The sequence below is a fragment of the Acartia tonsa genome, chromosome 7 (genome assembly GCF_053477335.1).
Source record: "Acartia tonsa isolate MP-2025a chromosome 7, ASM5347733v1, whole genome shotgun sequence".
Taxonomy (NCBI): Eukaryota; Metazoa; Arthropoda; class Copepoda; order Calanoida; family Acartiidae; genus Acartia; species Acartia tonsa.
The window spans coordinates 33,385,218-33,413,213 of NC_137266.1; the positions used below are offsets into that span (position 1 = coordinate 33,385,218).

Here is a 27,996-nt window from a genome sequence, read left to right on the forward strand (position 1 = left end):
ATGAATTATTTAGTTCGGTTGAAAACATTTCATGTTTGAGTATTGATTTTGCCGCTGAAATGACAAGTACTCTGTCTTCAGTATTATAGCATGTAATTTTAAAAATATTATTTTAAGATATAATTATGTCCTATGATAAAGTATTGCAGTCAGCTGGAGATTTTGGGCTGTATCAAAAGCTATTATGTGGAATCTTTGTGTTTTATACAACCTTCCTCTGTGGAATTAATTATTATACCCAGGTAAAATTTTATTTTTAAATCCTTAAATTGTAACTTTTTGAAAGGTGATTGGTTCGAATCTTAGACCCTCATATGCAACTAAAGACTTTAAACATTCTTCCTACTGCTGCTATGCCAGATATTTGAATTTTAAAAGTGTAAATGTCCATATAAAGTTGCAACTTTATAGCATGCATAGTTAAGACTTTAAGACAAAGGTCATGGTATCAAATAGTTGGTTGGTAGTTGGATGTCACTTGGGTTACTGACATAGCAACGCGATACAATAAAATAAAATAGTGGCCTATTGTATTTTGCCACCTCGCCCCTACTGGTGATTGGTTTTAGGCTATATTTTCATATAGTCTTAAAATCAAACTTTTTAAGTATATAATTGGTATTGTGAATAATTAACTTCATTGCAACAATGTTTCAATTACAGATTTAAGATTTGTTAATCATTTTAAAGTTTTCAAAACAAAAGTTATCTTGAAGTCAAAATGTCTCAAAACGTTTTGCTAAATGTCTTATTTGTTACATAAACCCTATAATATGCTTATCTAAATTATTTCATTATAACAGTTTGATGTTTAATATATTTAAGTTTCCACAGCTACTTATGGACATACTGGTTCTTGTTTTAAATATATTTTAAAAGCAATTATGATAAATTACATTAATTTGGCATACTTGACCATTTTATATTATTATGGCCAATATTTTTTCATTTGGTAATAAATTTTCTAAAATTACAGTGGAAATAGATTGCAATATAAAGTTTTATATTAACCTTTATAAAAGAAGGACAACATTATCCATAAGTAGCACAGCAACAAAAAGAACAATTAATTAATTGTTATATGATAAAGATAAAAACATAAAATAGATGTAAAGTAATAATAGATTTAATCTAATAACTTAATCAGTAAATTTAATTTTAAATAATTAACAAGAGTATCAAAAAAATTGTTAGCTGATGTATGAGTGTGAAAAAAAAAGATATATAGACATTAGACAGGAACGGAGAGACGTTGTGATAGACGCACGTCAATGCCCTAGTTATATAGAAGCTGCACCACAAAAAGAGTTGATAAAAAGCAAGCGATGTTTTTAAAAAAATAGTTTGTTTAAATTTGAAAAAATCTTTTTAGTTTTTATGATAAAATCAATCATCGCTTGCTAAATTGAAGGCCGATGAATACATAAGCTTGTTTCTTTGCATATGTACATATTGTGAAGCTTTTCCTAGAAATTGATCTATTTTTTTAAACAAGGAAAAATATGTCATAATTAGTGAAGCTTAGCAATGAAAAAAAGTACATTGTTTATCAGCTATAAGCATTTTTTGTGTCTTGGAGTTAAAAATCAACTATATAAAGTATGTAGAAACTGTATCCTTAGGCGGACGTACAGTCATGCCCTGTGTTATACTTGCTGCGCTACTTATAAAACATTAGATAATCACGCACACAACGTATGATTCAATACGTTTTTTTAGATGAAATGTAAGCAAACGATTTCATATTTGCATAATAAAGAAGTATGTAATACCAATTTTTATAAAATTAGAAAAATGGGTGTTTTTAAACATCAAACGCGTTGCTAAAGTTAAACATGTATAAATTACAACCATTGAAAATAATTGTTAAAAACAAGGGCATAACTTCATAATTAGAGCACCAAAAACACGAAAAAAAGAAGAAATGTTATACTATAAAAGTATACAAAAATTTCAACCTTATTTGATAATCATTTAGTTAAGGTAGAAAAACAACGATGGTACGGTTAGTACATATATAAGCCTGTGTGTTTCTTAATTTACGTTTAATCATATGGTAAATACATTCTCTAGTTAAGTAGCTATTTTGTTAGAAAAGTAAAAAGATACTTAACCACTATCTAATTAAATCAAAGTTTTTCTAAAGTTTGAGCCTTTGCAAAAATCATCTTACTATTTCTTTTCTTAAATTACAAATAATTTTGTTTAGATATTTATATTTGACACCCCTGACCACAGATGTCAACTACCAGAGATAGAAGACTATGTGACCGAATCCTCAGCTACCTGGAAAGATATCCTGCCCTGGGTGCCAAGAAACCAGGGATATCCCAGGTAGTAAACTCAAATTTATATTTAATATCTAACACCAAAAATGATTAAAATCGAATTGTTTAAGTAAGTAAATAAAATTACATATATGTTTCTGAAAGGTTTAGTTATATAAAGATTAATTAAGGTCCGTGGGGGGAAAGAGGCTTGGAGGAGTATCAGCCACTCAAAACCGAAGCCAAAATTAGCCACATCATCTTTAGGCCGCCCTCAGCCTATGATGCTGTGAGTATTGGTGCAAAAAATATGACGTAACAAAAAAAACTAGCCAATGAGAGGCCGTTAATGACCAATGGTAAAATTTATAGTGGCCTCTCATTGGATAATTTTTTTTGTTACGTCATATTTTTTGCACCAATACTCACAGCATCTCAGCCTATCAGCTGAAGGCATCAAACTTTTAATTAAGCTACCCACAGTCGTAGCCACTTTAAGATACAATCAGCTGCAACAGCATCCAATCGGCTGAAGGCGTAGCAGCCGAGCCCTGACAACAATTTTCCTAATTGTATCAATTATCTTTGTTTTAGTAAATGTAGCAAGACAGCTCCACTGAACGCGACAGAGTTTGCTGAAGAATCATTCAGTTATTTTACAAATTTAGAGTATAAGGTAAAACATAAGATTTAACTTATTGGAAAGTGAACCTTATACCAATTTCGGCAGTGCACGTCCTTTAGTGACAAGTTGCTCATTTTAAATCAAATAATCACACCTTAGCATGAAGATATCATAAACAAAACGAAAAATAAAAAAAAATGTATCAACTCTTAATCATTACCATAAAGTCATTAAGTCTATGTATATAAAAGATGATTAACTATTTTTATATCAATTTATGTGATTTGGTTAATTATTGAATCAATTTGTTTCATAATAGTAATTCCTGAAACAATATGGATCATGTAATAAGGGTGCCAAACCCTTCTTAAATAAAAGTAAGTTTGTCAGCTTTGCTTAAATTTTTTATAGTTTTTTTTGTTATAAATAGAATGGAATATTTGCTAGGATAACACTTAGTTACAAAAATGATTTTATTGCAATCAAAGTACATTGCATAAGGCTCGCAATGTTGCGATACGGTAATAGTTCAAAGATCACTGTCTTGTACGTGAACAAGATAAAGTATTTGATATGATGCTTTTCTATAAATTACTTTAAAAGCCGCAACAAAATTTATCTTGACTGTAGAATTTCGTTGGACTTGTGATTGAAAAAATGAAAAAAAATTGACAGGCATTTTTTGGTTTGTTTGTTTATTAATATAGGTGTGGTTAGGTTATGTTATTCTGGGTAATGAGAAACCCCACAGGGTTAGGCACAGGGAAAAAAATTATCCTCTCCTTAGGGAGAGGGGTAGGGGAGTGTTCTGTGCTCGATAGGCACTTTTTGAGAAAGCTCATAATTTTCCTAAACCTAGCTTTTTTAAAGATTGCAATCCCTTAATTGAGATATCTAATAGAAATTGCTATCGCTACATTTAAAAAAAATTTAAGATGATTTAATTCTATTTTTACATAAACTGTTATGATGGCTCAATCGTAGTTTAATTTCTATATCTTTTTTTTTTCAAAGCCACGCTATCAGGCAATTTTATGTCCTTGTTTAAAAGTAAAAGTTTTTGTTTACAATGATCTTGTTTAAAGTAGAAACATGGAAAAATACAAAATTACAAAACAATGAGAAAAAAAATCATCACGACACAAAACTATTATCTAATCAAAGAGGAAAAGTTTTTTAAGTAGCGAAGCTGCTCTAGAATTATCATCTATCTATCTGTTCGTCCGTCTCTGTCCTTCTGTCCATCCTTGTTTTTTCTTGTAGGGTATTATCCCTGAATCCAATGAAACCAACTAAAACAATCCTTTGATTTTAAACCCCTTTGAAAAGCTGTAGCCACTTAATTTAAATCTTAATCTCAACTAAGCAACTAAAATAGGTTTTTTTAAAATTATTTGGGTTGGTTTCTTTTTGTTAGATTTAAACTGCTATTTTTTTTTATTTTCCATGCATTCTCTTACATAATTGATATTTATTTAACAGTTCTAAAATCTTCGCTAAAGCTCTATGTAATTGTTCTTGTTTTATTTCAGTTGACAAACCCGGACGAATTTTCCAAGATTCAAAGAAGCGCAATCTCATTTGTTGAAAATTCTCCACAACAGGTTATTATATACTTATTCATAGCGAAGCTACTCTATAATTCACTCTGTCTGTCCGTCCGTTCCTCAGTCTGTATCGCTACGGGGAGAGATGTGATTGATCACGCTGCTATCTTATGTAGCAGCCGAATTTTTTTAATATCTATATTTATTAATAACCACTGAACATTTTTAAATCACTTGGCTTAATTCCCATTCATTATTTATTGCGCCTCCCTACTTTTGGAGATTGTCATCCTTGTTTGTAAATAATAACAAAAATAAATCTTAAAATAACAAATTCATGTTTATAAATAACATAAACAGTAAACAAAGTCAGTTGCTGTGTGATGAAAAAATGTTTATTAAACAATTATGCTTTTTTGATACCGCAGCAATAATAAGTAAAATACATTTTTTTTTGTTGGGGGGTGGGGGGGGGGGGCGGGGGTGAACATTTTTTAAAAGCCATATTTCGAACACAGTAATAGTGTCTGACTGATTATGACGTAACAAAAAAAATTAGCCAATGAGAGGCCGTTATTGACCAATGGTAAAATTTATAGTGGCCTCTCATTGGCTAATTTTTTTTGTTACGTCATAATCAGTCAGACACTATTACTGTGTTCCATATTTCCTACGTTTGAGGATTGTGACCTTCTATCTAAAAATAAACTAAAATTTTCAATGTGTATCTTAATTAAATTGCAAATGGTCATTTACAGCTTAGACGTTTACAGCAGTTTCCAATTTAATTATAATCCAGTTAAAAATACCAATTAATACACTAAACAATCTTCTATAGATTATACTAAAGAATTAAATTTCAAGGAAGCGGAGCATCTCCACAAGTAAGGCGCCCACACTTCAATTATATGTTTGTTTTAGGCCTGTGAAGAGGATTGGTCCTACAACCATGACCTCGTCTTTCCTACAATTATAAGTCAGGTATTTCAACACTTCAAAGATTTATTTCTTTGGACCCCTTTTGAAGTCCTTAAAGTTGGTAGGTTATACTTTTTACTTCCTATTTCAATATTTTGATGAAAAATCTGTTTACATAGTTTAATAATATATATTATGTACATTGTACATTATTTGTGCATTTTTCCTAGAAAAATTATTTATATGTTGTAAAAAATATATTTGCAATTAGTTGTTTATTGATGATTGATAAAAATAACTTATTTTCTTGTATAGAGTAGTATATTCTCAATTTCACATATGACTGAAGATTAATGTAATATTGACAACTGCATGTTTTCTAATTGGTTAAGCATTTTAACACAGAGTACTAAGAAATTAGCATCAACATATTTGATGTTTTCATTGGAAGATTTTTTTTTATAAAAAGAATTAAAATCACAAAACATTTAAAACCCCAATATTAATTGGAACTGACAAAAACTTCTAGTCTGTGTAAAATGTTAATATATTTTTTACCTCAAGCAAAAATCTTATAGTTATACCTTGTTCTTTTAAATCTTAAATTCACAATGATATTAAACATAAAACATAAACATATTTATTTGGGCATAAAAATTAAACATAGTCATAAAATCAAAAAAAATATAAAATACAATTAAAATTACTATAACAATAAACAACCTAAATCCTAATCAGTTCTGCCCGGGTAACCATTAATAGATCACTATGGATCTGTCAACTTTGCCCAAAATATATTAATGTACAATGAATATATATTATATTTTGCAATTTTTTTTAGAATGATTGGGTATGTGAGGATGATTGGAAGCCGACATTTATCCACACAACTTTCTGGATTGGAAACACTGTTGGATGTTTCGTTTGGGGATTTACTAATGACAAGTAAATAGAATTATTTTTTTAGAATTTTTTTTTTTTTTTTGGGGGGGGGGGGAGTGGGGGCTTTTGTGGGAAGGGGGTATATAGTGTCCCTTAGACGAATAAGCCAATGAAAAAAGCTAACTCTCCCTTCCAGAAAAAAGCTAACACTCCCTTCCAGAAAAAAAACTTTTAAAATAAGGACTTTGTAGGCATTAAATTATCCCTGAAAATAGTGTAAAACTTGCACTGGAAATGTAAAGCTTACCTGAAAATTATGAAATTGAATTCATTAAAATGGATTGAATAAAGTTTCAGACTTATTATATTAGTATTTATGGCACTGAAGGGTCATAAACCTTAAAAATTAAGTTTATTTTGATAAACGTGAAAATAAATGATTTTCAATTATATAAATAAATTGCTTTGTGTATCAACAAATAATTATGTTTAAAATCAATGCATATATGTTTAATGTATATTTAGAAAAAAAATATGTAAAAACAAGTTTATTTTTCCTAAAATTAGAGGGAGAGAAAATTGAAAAGGTTCGACAGCCGCATTGGCGTCCCATCCACCAGCCGTTTCATGAAAGTCAGCAGCAAAAAGTAATGAAACGAAGACGCCAATATCGATGTTAAAACTTGAAATTCTACCGTTGTCATCAATATTTATTAAGCAGCCGCAGCCAAGCTTTTATTTTAGATATTTTTCAACAATCCACATCTATCCACCCTTTCTATACGCAGCCAGCCGCTAATCAATGAACGGATGGCGAACCTTGAAATTATACAGTTAAATCAAACATTAAATTATCAATATTTGTTTATTTTATGACAAATAATGCATTTAACAGTTAGGGAGTTGAATCCATTTTTATAGAAGCAGAACTATAATCTATGATTATAGTTTGGACCCTCTAAAACTATAATCTACCCTTCCACTTTCCCCTCTCTTGGTGAAGATATCTTCAACGCTGATACGATTTTTGAAATATAAGATTACACTTTTAATAGGGGCGAAACTGAAATCATACATTCATGTTTACATATCAGTGTATTCATAAACATTGATTTCCTTATTTATATCGACATAATAGTATGTATCATTCTACTTTCAATAGAGCCAAAACTGGAATGATACATTCAAGATAACATATCATATCTTTGAATCGACATAGTAGAAATAATACATATTAGTTAGTTTTTTTATATTTTTATTAGTTTGAAGTTTTTAAGAAAAACCTAAAAATAAAGGTTGCTAACACTTAACAATCAGGCCCATTTCCGGACCTTAATCGTTCAATGCTCCCCCCCCCCCCCCAAATATCATCTCGGCTCCTACTAGAGTTAGATGGAAAAAAAAAAAATTGTGCATGTTCCCTGTTTAATACTAAATTTCCGACTTTAAGTGAGACAAAGTCATTTTTTGCTTACTTAACCCTTTCATTTTACAACTTTATTTTTTAAGGTTAATTAAAATGTTAAATGGATGTAATTTCCTTATTTTTGAAGCTAGAACATTTTTTTCAGAAAATGTTTATCTTAAGTAAATTTTATATTAGAAATCTCAAAACATAAATTTTCTTATTCGTTGGCTTAACAACTTTGGGGACTTTTACTGAATTTTGATTGGTTGGTTTAACCACTACTATCTATAATACAAAGTAGAACGATGTCTGTCTGTCTGTCTGTCTGTCCATTTGTCTGTCCCTTAAGATCTCGGTAACAACTGAACCAATTGGATACTACTCTTCAGGGTATATACCTTTTGGTCCTGTTGTGGTTTTAAGCTATTTTCTTGGGGGGTGGGACAACCCCCCCCCCCAAAACAATGAAAATTCCTCCCCCCCCAAAAAAAATTCTGGTGATGCCCATAAATTATGGTCGCAGCACCAGATTTTTTTATATTTTTTATTTTTTATATATATTTTTTTAAATTACCTCATGGGGCAAAGCCCCTAGAGGCTAGGGGCGAAGCCGCTAGTACTTAAAAACCTAACCATTCAAAATCCAGTAAAAGTCCCCAAAGTTGTTAAGCCAGCCAATAAGAAAACATTGGAGAAAAGTGTAATAAACAGTCCATTGTCCACCTCTCCTTCTGCTAGTTCCCAAAGTTTTATAATAACGTTTTCATTTTTGTTTGGGTACTTTTACTGAATTTTAATTAGTTTGTTTATTTAGTATAGTGTCGAAACGTTTCAACCACTGATGGCAAATTACAGTAGGGGTATTTTTGGGAATGTACATCCATTTATCGGCTATTGTCTTATCCCTTTAGATCCCTGGTGGCGATAAACTTGAATTAAAGTACCAAGAGGTTTTGGACCAGCTAAAAAGCTAATTTCAGTCCATTGTTCCCTACCTCCTGGGTACAATAAAAGTTATCTACAGGGAGGGAAAAATGGACGAAAAATTAAATAAATTCTGTCTATAATAACACTAGCCTACAGCTCACGTTGTTCGCTGGTCTGTAATGCTCTTGAAAATATTAAATATCCGTACTGGAAAGGTAGAAGGCTAATGCAATTATTAAGGTATAAAATCCGATCAGTTAAGAATTTGTAGAGGGCCCGATCTTTCAGGGTTTAGACAAAAGACTTATTTTATGTTTGCTGACCAATGCACCCCTACTCTAAGAATAATATTGTCTGTCGGCCTATCGGTAATGCTCTTAAATAATTTTCCCAGCTTTTATCAAAGATCTTTTTTGTGTAAAGATTCACTATGCATCATTACTTTATATGTCTGTATGTTGTGCACCTTTTTTGCTTTTATTTGCTTTGCCTTTGGTTTTTTTTAAATTCAAGAGCTTCTATAGTTATGGATGTTGTCATCCTTATTTACCTGTTAAATGTTAGTAGCGAAGTCAATTAATTTAAACTTAAAAAGTTTTATTCCTTACTTAGTCCGTTATTCTGTCTATAGACTACTAATATTTTGTGTGAAGATTTGTATGACCACTGCACTGATCATCGTTCGTCTGTCTGTCGGTTATGCCGCGTTTTCTTCTTTTTGCTTTTGTGTTTTTACTTTTACAATTAGGATTTTTGCTACTTATGGATATTATCATCCTTGTTGATGATTTTTAAACTCAGGGATCTTCTTGTTTAGAACTGACGAAACACTAATTAAGTTTTTTAGTCAAAGTGGTTACTAAACTTTGGTTAACAGTGTAATTTACAGTCATATGTTACCTCCTTCCCTGAGGAAAAAAATTTTGGAATTGAAATTATCCTTCTTACTCTATAATTCACTCTAAAATATTTGTTTTCTCAGCTGCTTTAAAAATTAGATGGCTTAAATTTTTAATCAAGATTATAATAGACATTTGTTATTATAATTGCTTATTGCTTATTTATAATTCAAAATGTCCGTCCGTTCGTCTGTTGGCTAGGATTAGAGGAAAAAGTAATTTTCTCATTTGCTATTCAATGGCTGAAAATTGTGTTAATATTCCCTTTATAGCTTGAGAGTATGGACCTCATTTATTGGTCAGTTAATTCATCCAGTAAGAGGGAAGGAAATGGGGTAAAAGGGTTGTATAATGTTAATGATCTATTTCTTGTTAAAAGCCAAACTTTTCTACAGTGGGGGTTGATCTGTCCATCCGTACGTCCCTAACAAATAGTTCTGATAGCCCTATCACCATGACATTAGTATGTCCAAATAAAATAACTTTTATTTAAGCTATTTAATGACATATTTACTTAAATTTTTGCTGAAATCTAAATGTTCTTTAGTAGAATTGATTAATGTTTCTCTTTTACGGATTTTGTCATCCTTGTTAATGTTATTAATTATCAGAGATAATTACTCTTTTTAAATACTTTCGCTCTTTGCCTTACAAATTTTATTCTCTTATTCTTTAATTAAATGTTCATTTTATCATCTCTTCAAATTCAGCTTGTAATAAAATTAGAATGCCTATGATTCATTATGTACACCCCCCACCCTGTCTCTCTCTCTCTCTCTCTTTCTTTCTCTCACTCCCCCCCCCCCAACCTGTCTCTCTCTCTCTCATTCCCCCGTTCGCTCTTGGTCTCCCCCCTTTCTCTTTCTATCTCTCTTGCTCCTTCTCTTTTTCTCTCTTTTCATATATACGTTACACATAATGATTCAACTTTAACATTTTATGCAGCTCATACCAATAATGAAATTAATTCGGAAAAAAATCACGAAACCTATATGTGTTTTTCAGCTGTCGTTGGGGGGCAACACATCGTAAAATTGACGACCTCTCCATTTGCCCCCCAAATATTATTTTAGATTTAATTCCCTTGTTGGTTATACCTTATTCCTTCATTTTATGTTAGAATATCTGTTTAATATATATTTAATCAGTAATTATTAGTTTTATATTTACACCCAATGTAACAATACACGATTTAACGTTTTGCTCCATTTTTTTATCTTATTTTAAAGATTGAAATCCTAATATTCTTTATTTCAATTTATTGTCCTCAAAGGGTTGAAATGTTTAGTTTAATATCTGACCACATTACGGGAGTGTCGCATGAATCATTTCATTTTAAAACTAAGTTTTCTTAGATTTACTATATTATAAATTTAAGTTTTCTGTTTTATGAATAGAAATCAAATACTTCAATGTTATTTAAATAGCAACATGAATTAAAAAACTGAATTTATGATGCTAAAAGTAGAATAATGGGTCTTAATGATCTGGTCAATGAGAATTTAATAGGGATTATTGGAGCACTTTGAGTTTTATACACCATAAGCTTGGAAGATTCGAGCTCGATTATAGACGTTTATTTCCTATATAGATCTGTCATGGATCTTGATGCAATACCGCAGGCCGTTTTGTACATGTTAAAAATTGGAAGATTTCATTAAATAAAAGTAATCGCAAATATACTTAGTAAATGAGAAGACAGAATGAGAAGGACAGTAGCACCCTGTTATCGTTATCAGAAAGTCCTGAATGTCCATTTAAAACATTTTACAAAGCTTTTTATATTAAAAGTTATAACAATATAAATTGATAAGATACATACAAAATGTTATTGCATCTAAGCGACGTTTTCTACAAAAGGGTTGGTAGAAGTCTGTATGTCTAAAAAAATCACTCTTTTGGTTTGCAGGTTTCTATAACTATTAAGATATATAAGATAAAGAGGAAATGCAATTTAAGTTAATTAATTTTGGCATCCGTGATTGGTGGATTTGAAAAATCTGCGCTCTGATTGGATGGCGTACATCATTAAACCAATTAGAGCGCAGGTAGTTTAAAATCCACCTATCCTATTGGTCAAAATTAATTAACTTAAAATGCATTTCCGCTTTTAGATAAAGAATTATACAAAAAACGAATTTTATAAAAAATCCTTAAAATTTGATGCAGATTTCAAATCTTCCCCTAACATTAAAATTCCAGAAAACTTATATATCCTAATAACTATGTCTTTTTAATATGTTCACTCTCAGCAAAATAAGAGAGGGTTTAAATTTCAGTAGTACCCAAAGTTTTATAAACATTTGTTAGATTTATAAATTTTTTTACTTTTATTTAATCTTAATTTGTTGATGAAAACTGGCATTGTCAAAACTAAACAGCCAAGATTAATTGTTTATTGCATCTGTTTTCCAGTTTTGTTAATTCCGAAGGGGCGAAGGCCCAGTCTAACAATACTGGTGTTTTTCTATTACTACTTTTTACTTTACTATTTGTAGAAAAATGTCTATAATATAATACAATACATGGTTTCAAGTATGGATTAGACGGGTCTGATCCAGCGGATATTAATTGGTTTCGTAGCCATACTGGAAAATCATAAAAAATCATGGACAGAATGACGGACAGGCAGAAAAGTGAATTGTAGAGTACCATCGCATTTTATTCTTTCTTAGATAGTATTTGTTTCCACAGAGGGAGGAGACAATTGACTGCTTATTACAATAGTACACAAAGTTTTAACAATAACGTTTTCTTATTCGTTGGCTTTGATTGGTTGATTAAATTGTGTTTATAAACGTTTGAACCACTAATTTTAATCTACAGAAGGGGTTATTTAGTGCGTCATCATTATAGATGTGCATTAATTTATCGGCCATTGTCTTATCTCTTTAGATCCCTGATATGTTTCATAATTTTATTTGTTAAAGGGTGTGCAAAAAAATGCAGACATTTTTAAAATTCAAATTGCGCGGCTTGTGTTAATTAGAAAAATGTTACGCATATCGTTAGAACCGTTTGGAAGTCTATTTTATGGAAATATAAGAACCATTACTGTGCTACTTATAGTTTAGGAGCCACGTAGTAGAATGTCCCAACTGACTTAAAACTTGACTTGCAAGTAAATCATTAAAGATAAATAAAGGGTGTGCAAAAATGCGGACATTTAAAAAATTCAAACTGCTTGGCTTGTGTGAATAGTAGAAAAATGCTATGTATATCATTAGAACCGTCATAAGCTCTATTTTTTGGAAATATAAGTACGATTTTTGTGCTATTTTAGGAGCTGTATTAATAAATGTGAGAAAAGTGGAATTTTTTGAGTTTTAAGTCAGTTGGGACATTCTACCACATAGCTCATAAATTATCACAAGATCACAAATGCTGAGCTTCTAGAGCGCAGTGATATGTCAGACATTAAACTGACAATAAAACAGAGAAAATGGAGATGGTTGGGGCACACTCTAAGAAAAGGGCATGATGATATAACCAATCAAGCCTTGACTTGGAACCCCCACATAGGAAAGAGGAAACCAGGTAGACCAAAAACAACCTGAAGGAGGGAACTCTTAAGTGAACTGAAAGAAAAGAAAATTCCATCTTTCAGCAATGCCTCAAAATGTGCCCAAACAAAGGAAGATTGGAGAACCATTGTGCATGGCCTACGTTCTGCCGAGAACTAAAAGGCAATGATGATGATGACATGAATAGTTCTTAAATTTCCAAAAAATAGACTTCATAGTATTTCTAACGGTATGCTTAACATTTTTCTACCATTAACACAAGCTGAGCAATTAGAATTTTAAAATGTACGTATTTTTATTTAATCTTTAATGATTTACTCGCAAGTTAAGTTTTACATCAGTTGGGACATTTTAACACGTAGCTCCGTAACTATACGTAGCAGAGGAATCGTTCTTATATTTTCAAAAAATAGACTTCCTAACGGTTCCAACAATATGCATAACATTTTTCTACTATTAAACTGTTTTTAACCTATTTTTTAATCATATATCAAAAATATACTATGACACCAGTAGAATCAGACTGCAGAGCCCAAATTTGAATTAAGTCCCCAATAAACTTTTTTGGGGGGATTTAAAAATTAATTTTATATGTTGCTGTGATCATTTTGACGGGAGCAAAAGCAACTTTTAGTTTGAGGTTAAATTGTTTCTTACAGAACAATTTTATATGATTCAGTTTATATCAATACAATAATAAAAAAAACTCTACTCTGTTCGATGGAAATAATTTTTTTTTAAATCAATCAATTTCAGTAAAAAATTTAACATAATACAATAAAACACATAATGCTCAAGTTAAACCAATAAGATTTCTTGTTTCATTTCAACTATTTATAATTTCCGAAAGAGTGTTTTCACAAAGTGACTTATTTACAATGTAGTTAAATAATTTTTATTTATTTAAAATGAAAAGAATGAAAACTATACATGTAAAAGATACATACTTTTTCAAAATATTTTTAAAAAATAAGTTTGAATAATCTTATTTTATATCATATTTGTATATGTGTCAAAAATAATTTTGTTGTATTGCATAAACATTTGTTGACATCTTGTCATGTTGACATCAAATTTAACCCTTTACAGCCAATTTTTATGTGTTTAAAATAGGTGAACGAACACACACATGTTAATGTTAATTCATTGGTATATTGTAAAGATTTAACTTTTTAGTGAATTTTTATAGTAAAATCATAAGGCCTAATTTTACTCTATACCAGAATACAATATTTATGAAGCAAAACACTCTAAAAGCTACGAATTTTACCCAAATAAAAAAAAAGACCTTTTGCTTTGGTCAAAATGACCATGGCAACAGTAAAAATTAATATTTAAATCCCCCCCAAAAAGTTTATTGGGGACTTAATTCAAATTTAGGCTCTGCAGTCTGATTTTACTAGTGTCATAGTATATTTTTTATATACGTTTTAAAAATAGGTTAAAAACAGTTTAACCCATTAGTGCCGAGCGCCACTTTTATGGGCCAATCGAGCTGTAAGTTTCAGGGAAGCTTTATAATGGTCAAAACAGAATTCGTATTTTTTTGTTTTGCTCTAGTGGCGTGCACAGGAAAGTTGCAAAAAAACCCGGTTCGGCTTGGCCATAAATACCAACCAGGCATTATCACTGTTTTTGGTGCTTTCCCCCGGCGTTAAAACCCGGTTGACCTGTAAAAACCCGGTTATTTTGACCAAAAATCGAAAAATGTAATTTTGAACGCCAAAAGTGAGATGAACACTTTTTAGAACTTTGATACGATCCGTAATTGAAAACTACACAACCTCATGTAATCTATAGAGCTACAAGTATAATACGAAGCGTTTTATTTCAAATTTCGTGTTCAGCCAGCGATTTCGAGTAAAAAAACCCTGTTTTGTTGTTGTTGTCAAAAAAGATCTATTAGTGAAACCGGGTAATAAAAATTTCAGACTCCAAATGGAAATGCCGAACCGGGCCTATATAGGGCGTAAAAAAACGATAAAAAAATCATATAAAAAATAATAATTTAAATAAAACGAATTCACAAATAGATGTACTTGTCAATAAACTTTTTGAATTTTGAATTTTCATGATTTTCAAACTTTGTTGATCTATACCGGCAAACGGAAGTAAGCAAAACTACCTGCTCCAGGGGGAAATGAAAGCCAGGGTAGTAGAGGGGGGATTCATACTGAGAATGATGCAATTATGAAGCTGAAAACCGTTTTTTTTACAATTTCTGGCACCGGGTTTTAAAACCCGGTTCGGCACTAATGGGTTAACACAAGCCGCGCAATTTAAATTTTACAAATGTCTGCATTTTTCTTTGCACACCCTTTAGCTTTGCTTAAGTGAAAGCTTTTTATTACATTAAGTTTTAAGTCATAAGTATGTGTTATAACATATAACATAGGCCAAAGTTAAACTTTATCTAAGAGTGATAGGACAATGGCAGATTGGTTATTATACCTTTTTAAATAAAAATGAAATGGTTTGGCAAGGATAATTAATATTCCATCGTCCTTTACCATTATCCCAAAGTTAATTAAATCTATAAGGCCTTTGAATCTAATTTATTAAGCTATTTGAAATATGTCTAAATCTATTTTTACAGTTTTAAAGAATCCTGAGATAAGAATTACCTTTACATAAATTCAATCCACCTACAATGAAAGCCAAAATAGACAGGCAAAATTTCTGGATTTTATTTTGTACTTCAGTTTGAATTTTCATTGGTTTGAAATAAGTGCACATTTAAAATTTCAAAATTTCAAAAAACTATTTTAGGTTAGGTTAGGTTATAGGCTAGGGAGCTGAGCGCTGTGGCCAGAGATGATACAACTGATACAAGCAACTTTTACTATAAATGTCTAAAGATTTATGTACTCCATCCACTTTTAACTCACAAATCAGACCAAATTGTTCAGTAATTGATCAGTAATTTACCACAAAAATGCACAATTAAATAAGCAATTAATCTCTTAGTGCTTACTTACACGGTGAGAGATTACTAGGGAAATAATAAGATGAAATAAATTGAACAAAAAAATTACAAATATATACAATTGAATTGATTAATAAACGGCTTCTTAAAAATAATTTTGAATACTCATTTGATACCCTTTTAAAAGTATTTTTTTAAAATAAACAAAACATCTTTTATATACGCTCTTTGTATGTTTTGTTTATTTAATTAAGAATATACAACAATGTTTAAATCATATATAAAATCTATGCTTTTTTTCACAATTGACATAATTTTAAAAAAGTATGGTACATTTCTATTATGTCGATGTTAAAAAAGGAATGGAAGATTACAGAAACATAGATATTAAAAATGTAAACCATGATTCCAGTTTCGCCTCTATTGAAAGTGGAATCTTACATTTCAAAAATCGTATCGGCGTTGAAGATATCTTCACCAAGAGAGGCAAAAGTGGAATCTTACATTTCAAAAGTCGTATCGGCGTTGAAGATATCTTCACCAAGAGAGGGGAAAGTGGAAGGGTAGATTACAGTTTTAGAGGGTCCAAACCATAATCATAGATTATAGTTCTGCTTCTATAAAAATGGATTCAACTCCCTAACTGTTTAATCTATAAAAAAAAAACAATTAAAACAAAAATTTTATTTTAGATTGGGAAGAAAGCCCACAGTACTCTTATCACATCTGGTTTACAGTTTCTTTGGATTTGCTACAATTTTCTCACAGGTATAATTGTTGTGGATCTGGTACAGATCACGGTAAAATGATCCTGTGATCCAATATTCAAAGACGAAGAAAGTCCCTCATTGATGTCATAGAAATGATGGATGAGGAGATGAGAAGTGGGAAATAAAACCTCTAAAAAAAGATGGATAATCCCTCATTTTTATGACGTAACATGCTGATTTTTTGAGGGACTTTCTTCGTCTTCCATTATTCAATCCTCCCCATCCCCAAAAAGCTATGAGTTTTAAAGTCTCTTGGCGGTAAAACTGAAAAATCAGAATAACTGGCATAAGAAGGCCTACGAATGATCTCGAATTGCCGATATTCAATAATGCACACTTATCTTGCGGCTCACATAAGTTCTCAATAAAAGATTTATTTCACACGGGTGTTCTTAAGCCAGGCGCTCCATTTGTATGATCGGATCCCGGTCTTTTAAATTGTTTGCAGGACTTCTTATACAAAGAAAGGAGCGGTATAGTCTAATTTTTACATGTGCTGTCACTTAATAAAGTTTTTAATAGGTACTTGGTATATACTTCTTAAATTAATTTTATTATTTTATTAATTTGTGGATTTATATTGAAATTAGTGCAATTTTTGCTACATACTGATTAACAAATCAACTCATTAATTTATAATAAAACACTGTATTTTGTAAAAGTACAATTCAGTGCACAGTAATAAATGTTTTCATAAATTTTTTATAATATCATGCACTAGAAATTTTAGTTAAATGCCATGTTGATGTCTAAAAACACATATTACTCCATACATTTTTCTTAGAAAAAGTAAATTGATTTTAAAGAAGCGTAGCATCTTTATAACTATTGCATGAACGTACGTTAATCAATCTTTCTTCAGTCACCAATTTGCTAGTAACGTTTTTTAGGTTTATTTGTTTCAACTAATCTGTTTTTTTGCTTGTTATGGCTGCACTAATTATTAATTAATGTAATTATTAAAAAATTAATTATAAAAAGCAATTAACCTGTTTTATACTCCAAACAAAACAATTTAACTTTTTAAGATTTGTTTAATTTTTTTTTGCCTTCAAAGGACCCTAGTAGAGGTCATATTTTAAACCTAGGTTTTAATCAATATTACGCCAAGCACTTTGTTTGCACGAACTTTGATAAAGCTAAAATTACCAAATTAATAAGTTAAGCCTCTTCAAGGGCCAAGGCATTCCTTCCGAAAAGAAGCCGTTTTAAAATCAAATAACCAATAACAATATTGTTTTTTTTTTTAGGATTTTATCTACCTATGCATCTGTCGGTTTTTTGTTGGTTGTGCACATCATACTGTATCACATCTTCCTTACCTTTTAGGTATCTTTTTATTTTCTTGTGAAGATTCACATAAAAAATATCAACCCCATAACCTGCGTTGTCCGTCTGTGCGATAAATCAATTGATGATAAAACAATGTATTGTACATCCACAATTATTATTAACAAATATATCCCATGACTAATGCTAATTAACTCCATAACCTACTTAGTCCGTCTATGCGATAAGACAATGGACGATGAAAGGATGTGTACAACCCCAATTATTATGATCAAATATATCCCAAGACTTCGCCGATGGACGATAACATTATGTAAACCCTCCAATTATAATGAACAAGAATACCCTTTTGGTAGATTAAATCCTTGGTAAAAAAGTTTCAAAGCCAATAAATTGGAAAATGTGTTTATAAATCTTTGAGTAACAACATAATTTAAAGTCTTACGTCCCGTACCTCCTAGGATTTACATAGATGCTATATCAAATAGGGTTTTAAGATTTCTTAAGACATATACATACATTATAAATATAGTTGTTTAACAAGCTGATTGGTTGTTATTCATATTTAAGAAAAATATTGATATACTTTAATTCTTAATATATTGTCATCCTTGTTTTTGTGTTCAGTAAAAGTATAGTTGTATAATTCAGGCAACTACCAGCCCCAAGTGGTGGATACCCTTTCCTTTTGTAGGGACATTTGTTGTGTTTAATGTACTATAAATGTTCAGTAATAGAGTATTGTGGGGTGGAAAGTAGAATCTACCCCCTGTTGATGGTGATGGTGTCCTACAGTGTCGCCAGTATGACCATACCATGGGTGGCAATGTTTCTACCTTCCTGGAAATATTTGGCCATTATTGCTCCAACAGCTATTCTGCCTGTTCTCCTTGCTTACAAGTAAGTCTTTTATATTATATTTTCCATAAAAAAGCCTAGTTTTTAAAAACATATTTTAAATATAACTTTTAATAGTGAAGCTATTGTATAATTAGGGTAGATCTGACGGATAGCTTTTATCCTCTTATCGTTATTCAAAGCATTTTACAGTGTGTTTTTACATTAAAAAAATATTACAGTTTTTGTTTAAAAAGTACAGTAAAATGTAAAATTTAAAACTTAGGTGTCAACATCTAAAAATGGTTTTAGTGCATTTTTCTTATTTTCAAATCTTCTACCTTTTGCAAGAATGGCTGCGAAACGCTTCAAAGTTGAGATCTAGAGCTAAAAATTGATACAGATACTATTGGGGACATGTACTAGAATATATCAAAGTTTGCAGGTCATATCTGAATCAGGGAGGGAGTACTGGCCCCCCAAAGTCGACAACTGAAAATCCAATTTTTTTTCTTGCAAAGGCACAGCTATCCTCAACAGTTTAGCGGATTTATAAACAACACGCTCCAAGCGGTCAATGGATCCTAAAAATAGACGTACTTGCTGAATCATACCTGGTTTTACCCAAATTATACCTGCTCCTTCTTCGGGGTTATAGGACTTTAAAGATTTTCACTTAAGTTACCCTATTATTTGACTTAAAAATAGCGTTCGACAAGATATCCTGTTGCTGTTTATAAGTTTTAATACAAAAAAGGAGTCATTTGTATTTAATATATTGATAAAATTGTTAACAGCGTTTGCTTCTACCATTATTTACAGTGTTTGTTTTTATACAAAATTACCATTCAAATATCAGAATGTTAATTCATACATTTACAAAACTTACTACTTAACATTATATGATAACTAATTGGTCAACCTGATCCTCTAGGGAAGGCGGGGGAGGAGGAAAATAGCCTAAAATAACTAAAAAAAAATTTATTGTGCTTTCTTGAAAAGTAAAACCTAACAACTTTTCAGATCTTAAGCTTTATAAAAAAACTGGATAATGTGAAGGAAACAAAGTTGCGGTTTTCATTATATTTTTCACATTAGCTTTTATCCTATTTCTAGGGGCCAATTGCCTAACCTTGCGGGGCAATCGCCTAACCTAACCTAATATAACCTTTCAAAAACTACTGTTAAAATACGACGAAACCCGCAACTTCGTTTCCTTCACATGACCCAAAAAAAAACTTACTACTTTATAAAGTAGGATTGGTGACATTATGACTACAGTTTTAAGCTGAAATAGATATCAAAACAAAATATGAAATATATGAAAACAAAATATGAAACTAATGAATTGATTGAATTCTCGAAATAATGGAAAATTTAAATCGGTCTCAAAATGGTTTTAGGCTATTTTTCTGCCTTTTCCTTCCATTTTGAATACAAATCCCCTGGATGTTAAAGGGTAACCATATGTTTATTTATAGTAATAAAAGACATGTAACAATTTATTGAAAACAAAAGTAGCAGCATGTTTATCACACGGTGATTTTTATTTTTTGAGGAATAAAAGTAGTGCTTAGTTTAACCCACTAACCTCTGTTCGCGCGTTTTTTGTGAGCTGTGAACTACCATCTGATACATATTTAATATTATTTTATAAATCTAAAGACTGTTGACCTGCTGTTTATATACTTACTGATAACTGCATCAAATATTTTTGGTATATAACGCCCAACACCAATGATAAAAATAGAAAATTAAATTATGCATTACTTTTTATCATATCAAAAGATAAAAATGATAATTGTGAAACTTGACAAGAAATTTATCTTTTGCATTCCGATTTTCAATAGTATGCTATAATTAATAGCAAAGAAATTTACAATCATCTAAAAGATTAACTGTATTTTTATCTTGAGGAAAAGTTATAGGCTAGAGTACTAACCTATATAATTGAAGTTTTACTCCAGGCATAATATAAGAAAGTGGATGGTAGAAATATGATCAGCTTATTTGACTTCAAATTAAGTTAGCAGAGTATACTTAACATAAATACATCTATGTGTTTTAAGTTTTTAATAGCGAAAATATAACCTAATTGGGGTGGGTTTATCCTTCGATTTCAATATCCGCGTGCTTGTCATGGGAGCTCTACCGCCCACTGTTGGATATTCATTTAAGTAACATTCAACAGACAACCAACACTTTGTCTGAGAAGGGAAAGGGGACATTGGGCTGTAGCAAAAGTTTTGTAATAGTGTTTTCTTATTTGTTGGCTTACAACTTTGGAGGCTTTTATTAAGTTTTGATTGATTGGTATTTAAGTTGAGTTTCCAAGCTTTTCAACCACTAAGTGTAAGCTAAATAAGGGGTAAATTTGTGTATCATCATTGGGGATTTACATCACTTTATAAGTCATTGTCTTATCCCTTTAGATCCCTGTCTCCCTACTCTAACTATTTATGCCGCGCACCTAATATAGTAACAGTAGGAACAATTTTTAACTTCCTTAATTGTCCCCAACGAAAAGCGGATGCCATAACAATATGGTAAAATTAAATTTTAACCAATACTATTTCAGATAGATAAGTAAATTTTTGTGAAGATATCCCTTAACAAAAAGTAACAGCATACAACGAACTTACTTTGTCTGTCAGTCTGTTGGTCATGCTACATTTTTTATATTGATATTTAAGGGTTTCTCGGTTTTCTTATATATTCTCCTATCATTCTTTTCTTTTATTTCTATTCCTATATTTCCTATTTATTATGACAACTTAACTGATCATTTACTTTATAATTTACTTTGTCCCACCATTATATTTACGTTTTTCCTTGTTAAACATTATATTGGATAAAATTACTTTAGTCTTAATACTATACCTCTATCATTAACTTAGTTTTTACTTATCCTCTCAACACTTTTCTTATTTTCTCGTCAACTCTTTCACATGGTTTTAATTTCATGAAATATGGATAAAAACGGCAGAGGGAACTAATAACAATTATATCGGTTATATTTAAATCTAATAAAAGACATTTGGATGGCCTTAAAAGAAAATAATAACATCATTTTTGTATTAAAACTTATAAACAGCGACAGGATGTCTTGTCGAACGCTATTTTTAAGTCAAATAATAGGGTAATTTAAGTGAAATCTTTAAAAGCCTATAGTCCCGAAGAAGGAGCAGGTATAATTTAGGTAAAACCAGGTATGATTCAGCATGTACGTCTATTTTTAGGATCCATTGACCGCTTGGAGCGTGTTGTTTATAAATCCGCTAAACTGTTGAGGATAGCTGTGAAGGGTAGACGATTTGAGCGTAAGAAAAATGCGCATAAGTTTTGAATTTTAGATTTTACTGTACTTTTTAATTAAAAACTGAAATATTTTTTTAATGTTCTATTAATTGCATTAAAAAAAACGAAGAAAATAAGCCATTAATCATTAAATTCTGATAACTATAAGTGGGGTAAAATTGCTTTCAAAAAAGTTCTCATAAAAAAAACACACTGTAGAATTAAGTACAACTTAGAAAGCGTAGCAACTCTATAAGCATAACCAGAAAGTCGAGAAGTCTATTTAGCTAATTCTTTCACCTCCGAATTTTTGTGTAATGGAATTGGCTTTCTGATTTTTGCAATACAGATTCCTATGCCAATTAAGCAATATGTTAAAATCGAAGCATCCTATAAAAAAGTCTTCAAATGTAAGTATTTCCGAATGAAGCATCCTGCATTGAAATAGTTTAGTAATATACTTCAAACGAAATCTTTGTTTAGACATGTGGATATATTAATAAACATTTAATGCGATGTTATTTTATATTTATCAATATTTGTTTGTCTGAATTATTTTTGGAGTTTGGCCTTTATGGATGTTGTCATTCTTTGTTTTTAAATAAATTGTATATTTATTTTTATTTTAGATGGATACCTGAATCTCCCTCCTGGTTGATTGTGGTTGGAAAAAGTGAGAAGGCTGTCGAGGTTCTCAAAAACGTGGCAAAAATCAACAAGCAAAATTTTGATGTAAGTTAGCTCGTCGTTGAGAAGGTGCTGGGTTCGAATATCTGCTCAACACCGCGTAATAACTAAAATCGTTAAAATGGTTCCTACTGCTGCTATGTAAGATGCGTACGACATTGATAGTAACTCATAACCAATAACCATGCATAGTTAGGACTTCCATCCAAAGGTCGTACAGTAAAAGGGTTGGTTAGATAAAATAGTTGGGATGTTAGTACCTTGGGACCTTCTATAAAGATCTGACGATACGTTGTTGTTATCAAACGTCCCCAGAGGCATTAATCAGATATTTACAAAGTCGTTCTTTTAGAGTAAGAAGCACGAAGATGAATTATTGAAAGAACGAGAGGCAGAACAAAGTTATTTGAAGAAAGAATCCATAATCAACATTTTTGTTACCCCCAACCTTCGCAAAAACGCGTTCTTGGTGAATGTTATTTGGTAAGTTGAATTGGTTGCTTCTTGTAGTATGCTTGTCTGTAGGCCGAGTGAGATCTTGTGAACGGCTGGACTGATCATTCCACTATTCATACTAAATATGAAAATACATTGACTAATTTTAAAAAAATGAAAAAATGTTATACCTTCGCATAAATTTAAAATCAATAAACCCATAAGACCTGAATAGAACCGTACAAATATATTTTTGATGTGATTCCAGATATAACAAATAGTTAAAGAGGTTTCGTGATTTTAAAATATATACGAATATTATATTCTTTGATTATATTACTAAATATATTTTCTTTTCTCTAGTATGATGGGATTCATGTGTTATTATGGCCATGTTCAAAATACAAGTAATTTGGGAGAAGGTAACAATTTATTTTGAACCTTACTAAAATCTTTAAAATAATGAAAATAATCACAAATTTATTGTTGATAAAAAAATTTAAGATATATTTTAATTAAAAATGAGCGTTGTTGCTCTTTCAATAGGGTCTTTAAGTCCGCTCGTCTGAATCACTTATTACTTTTGGTTCTTACTTTATCGCCTTTGATGTTTAAATATTTCTTGAATAATAGTTATTATAGTTATTATTTTGCTTGTTTTATTGTTGTGCGCCAATTTGGACAATAATATTCTTGATCTTAATATCAATAATTTTGCAGGTAATGTGTATAAATCCTACTTCCTTGGCTCAATAGTTGAGGTTCCTTGCTGGTCTATTCCATTCATCATCAATAAGGTAGGCCATTTTTTTCTGAGCTTTGTAATAATTATGATTAATATTTAAAACCAACTTTATTTTTAAAAGCTTAGCAACTTTATAATCTGTACAATATTAGCAAGTACAAATTACGCAAAAGGGGGGTGAGTGTTTATTACTTTTGATCAGATAAAGTTAGGTTATATTGGGTACTGGGTAGTCCCGCAGGGTTTGTGCACTTTATGTATAAGCCCTGCAAGGATTAGGCATTGGGGGATAAAATAAAGACAAGGGAGGGGGGAGGGTGTTGACAACACTAAACCAGCCAATTATGCGCTATTACCGACTTTTTGTTTAGTTTGGAAGGCGATGGCCGCTGATCATCCTGTTCTTTGTATCTGGTGTTTGTGGGACAAGCTATGGTCTTATTTCTGACGAATGGTACTACACATCTCTCACTATTGCATTAATAGGTAATCAATAATTTATATCCTTTTCTATAAAGCAGAAAGTTTGTTTTTTGTCTGTAGCTTTCGATAACCGAAAAAGGAGGCTTCACAATCACATACTTTCCAGATGGTTTTAAGCTATTTTTCTGCCGATTCCGACCTCTTTTGACAACAATTTCTCTTTATTGTAAAAAAGCCAAGCCGCAAGTCTTCTTAAAAGGCATACTAAAAAAACAAGGGAATTTAGGCAAAATTGTACGAAATTTCTTAGGCTAGCCTAGAAGGTAGAGTTTCCTTGATGAACTGAAATTTAATTTCCGAATGTGTACACAGTTTCCTTTGTGTTTCCTTAACATATCTCAATAATTACTACTAGCTAAAAAAGCTTCAAACTTCCAAAAAAAATCAAAATTTTTAATGTATAATACATAAATCGTACTTTCAAATTTAGATTTTTTAAGTTTAAAGTTTTTTAGCTCGTAGTAAATATTGAGATAGGATGAGGAAACACCGAAGAAACTGTGTACACATTCGGAAATTAAATTTCAGTTCATTGTTTCCTTAGCCTTATATAGGCATGAAAATGTATATAAACCCAAATTCCTAGACTAGCCTAAGTATTTTATAGGACGTATTACAATCCTTTAAATCAATAAGGGCAACACACTAATGATAAATTTAGAATATGTCAATCAATTTGGATGTAGCTTGTCGACATTCAGTATAAACAGGGCCAGTAATATATTTATATTATTTTTAGGACGTATGACAGTAACAGCAGCTTACTTCATTTGCCTACAATATGGAAGTGAAATTTTTCCAACAAAAATTAGGTAACTACAACTTTACATCCTTATATGATGGCTGTCTATCTAATCTTGCTAACCACTGTAACCAATTGGCCTTCTTAAAATAGGATACCTTTTTTAGGTATTTAGAAGGCTTTCTATTTTCATTTTTGAAGCAAACTTTTCTATCTCCTTTTACTTAGTCTTTCCATTAAACAATTTATTGTTCTTTTTTTAATAAAAGAAACTGGTTGTTTATCTGCGTGTTTGACTGTAGCTTAAGACCTTGCTAACCGTCTAAACCGATATGGTACTATTATGGGGGTTGGTTATCTCAAAACTCCTGAGATTAATCGCTACTGAAAAGCTTCCCGCCCCCATAATTAAATTTTTTTTTAACTTTTTCTGTTTAAAACTAAAATTGAAAGTTTATTGTCACTAGTAACTTCTTAACTATTATTCTAATTGTGACCTGTCCTTCTTAAATGTAGATAATTTTACTGTATACTTTTTTCATCAAAATTAATATTTTAGGGGACAAGGTGTTGCAATGTGTGAAATTCTGGGAGGAATTGCAATCTTTCTCTCTCCTTCTATTGTATATTTGGTAAGTGCAACAAATATTGTAATTTTAATTGCTCAGTAAATCTAAAATTATGGTATGTCCGTCAAATAAATTGATAATAGATCACTAATAAAACAAGTAAATCAACTAGACTTTGCTTAAGAGTAGCTGCGCTAGTAAAGCTGCGCATGTATTAATGATTTTGATTTTAGGCAAAAGTATCTCCCATCCTACCATTGTTAATTCTGGGAATGTGTTCATTACTTGGAGCCGTGGCGGCCTTTGGCTTGCCAGAAACAGCAGGTACAGTACAGATAAAATATTTATTTAAAAGAGTTAGGATATTTGTCTGTGTGTTTGTTTGCCAGTCCACTAGGGGGGTGGCCGCTAGTACTTAATATGGGAATTAGCTTTAATAGCGGAGAGTAAATCTCATTTCCCCCATAGCGTTACGGACTGACTGAAGGATGTAAAGACATATTGAAATATCAAGTAGCTTTGCTACTAAAAATACTTTTTAAAATAAACAAATTTTAGGTTGTTCCTTACCCCAAACCCTGCAGGAGGCCAGAGAGTTTGGAAAGAATCAATCTTATTTTGATTGTTTCTGTGTTAAGAAGAATACCAGGTACATATTTTTGAAATGGATCGAAAGGGATAAGACAATGGCCGATAAATTGATGTACATCCCGAATGATTATACACAAAATTACATCTTTAGTAGATTACGATTAGTAATTGAAACGTTTGGATACCCAAATCAAATGAACTAACAAATCAAAATTCAATAAAAGTCCCCAAAGTTATAAAACCAACGAATAAGAAAACATCATTATTAAACTTTTGGGGACTAGTGTAGTAAACTACCCAATATCCCTAAAAAGGCACGGATAAACAACCTCCTCTTCCTTATCTTTAAATAAATTGAAAATAAAGAATGGGGGGGGGGGAGGAGTTTTGCATTTGGTTGTTTATAACTTCTGGTCAGGTTTGGTTAGGTTATATTGGGTTAAGCAAAACTAACACCCCCCCCCCCCTTATTTCAAATTTACTGCAAAAATAGGTGGTGGGGGACATCAGTGTAGATCTAACAATTTTATTATCAAAAGTCTTAATTTTAGGCTCCCAGTTCTGGCATTTAAACTAAGTATAGTCCTATTATTTTTAATTTCAGATCTTCAATAGAAACCAAAGAAGAGAACTTGACGTTTCTTCAAAATTCATAATGTATGTAAAAAAAAATTCAAAGTATTTCATTCTTATTTTTGTTAACATAGCTACTCTGTGATTTTTTATTTCGTCTTTCTGTTTTAGGAAAGACTTTGTATATATTAATAAAACAAAAAGCACAAACTTAATTTTTATTTTTTATTGCTAAAAATATTTATTTTTTTACTTATTGTAATGTTAAAATACAAATTTTATATTAGTGTGCCTTCACACCCGCTATAAATTTTCAAAATTCAACTATAATAATAGCATTAATATCTTTAATAGAAAAGCCAAAAATCGAAAAGCGAAACTATAAATTGTGATGTTTTAACTACTTTATATTAGCCAAATAATAGGGTAAATTTATTGAACCATTGACATCTAAGCTCTTTTTCTGTAAAAGAAATATGCTTTTTCCGATTTTGGAGATAATTACAGGCAGAAATGTTGGCACACTTATCTTTTAGTTTATATGATTTATAAATATTTATAAATAAAACTGATCTCAAAACTTAATAAATACGGGGGATAATGCAATGAAAGAAAAACTATTTTACACCAGATAAAAAAGAAGAAAATTCAGAATATCGTTTTAATGTCAGCAATGATCATCGATCACATGGCATGTTATCGACTTAAATAATTTATAGTATGTCAATAATATGTCAGTAAGGCCAATTTTTTTACATGGATTGCAAAATGAAAAAGCAGAATTTTAAAAATGCCAAATTTCTGGCAAAAATATTTTTTCTTGAATTGCTTTATCCTTTATCTGTGGATAAGTATATAATGTTTTAGTTATATCATTATTCATGTCATAAACATATCTTAGACGTAAAAAATAAAAATAAATGTATTATAGATTAAATCTTGTGTTTTAAAGTACAAATATACATTTTCGAGAAAAAAATACGATTTAGGACGGTCATTAGTGAAAACTAAAGAAAAATAGTAATTAGTAAATTAAAGTAAAAGATAAACAAAT

At 30.7% G+C, this 27,996-nt stretch overlaps 1 protein-coding gene across 1 annotated transcript; it reads left to right on the forward strand.

Annotated features, from left to right (window-relative positions):
- On the forward strand, window positions 1-27,879 carry LOC145323620 (organic cation transporter 1-like). The gene is made up of 19 exons (XM_080166012.1): window positions 1-242; window positions 2,210-2,334; window positions 2,862-2,943; window positions 4,425-4,496; window positions 5,361-5,420; window positions 6,199-6,302; window positions 16,616-16,691; window positions 17,944-18,022; window positions 18,715-18,883; window positions 22,747-22,849; window positions 23,157-23,287; window positions 23,603-23,661; window positions 23,960-24,036; window positions 24,356-24,470; window positions 25,207-25,279; window positions 25,769-25,841; window positions 26,012-26,102; window positions 26,337-26,427; window positions 26,974-27,879. The coding sequence occupies exons 1-19, from the start codon at window positions 126-128 to the stop codon at window positions 27,023-27,025; spliced, it is 1,749 nt and encodes a 582-aa protein (XP_080022138.1). The 5' UTR covers window positions 1-125; the 3' UTR covers window positions 27,026-27,879.
- Window positions 27,880-27,996: the final 117 nt, after the last annotated feature.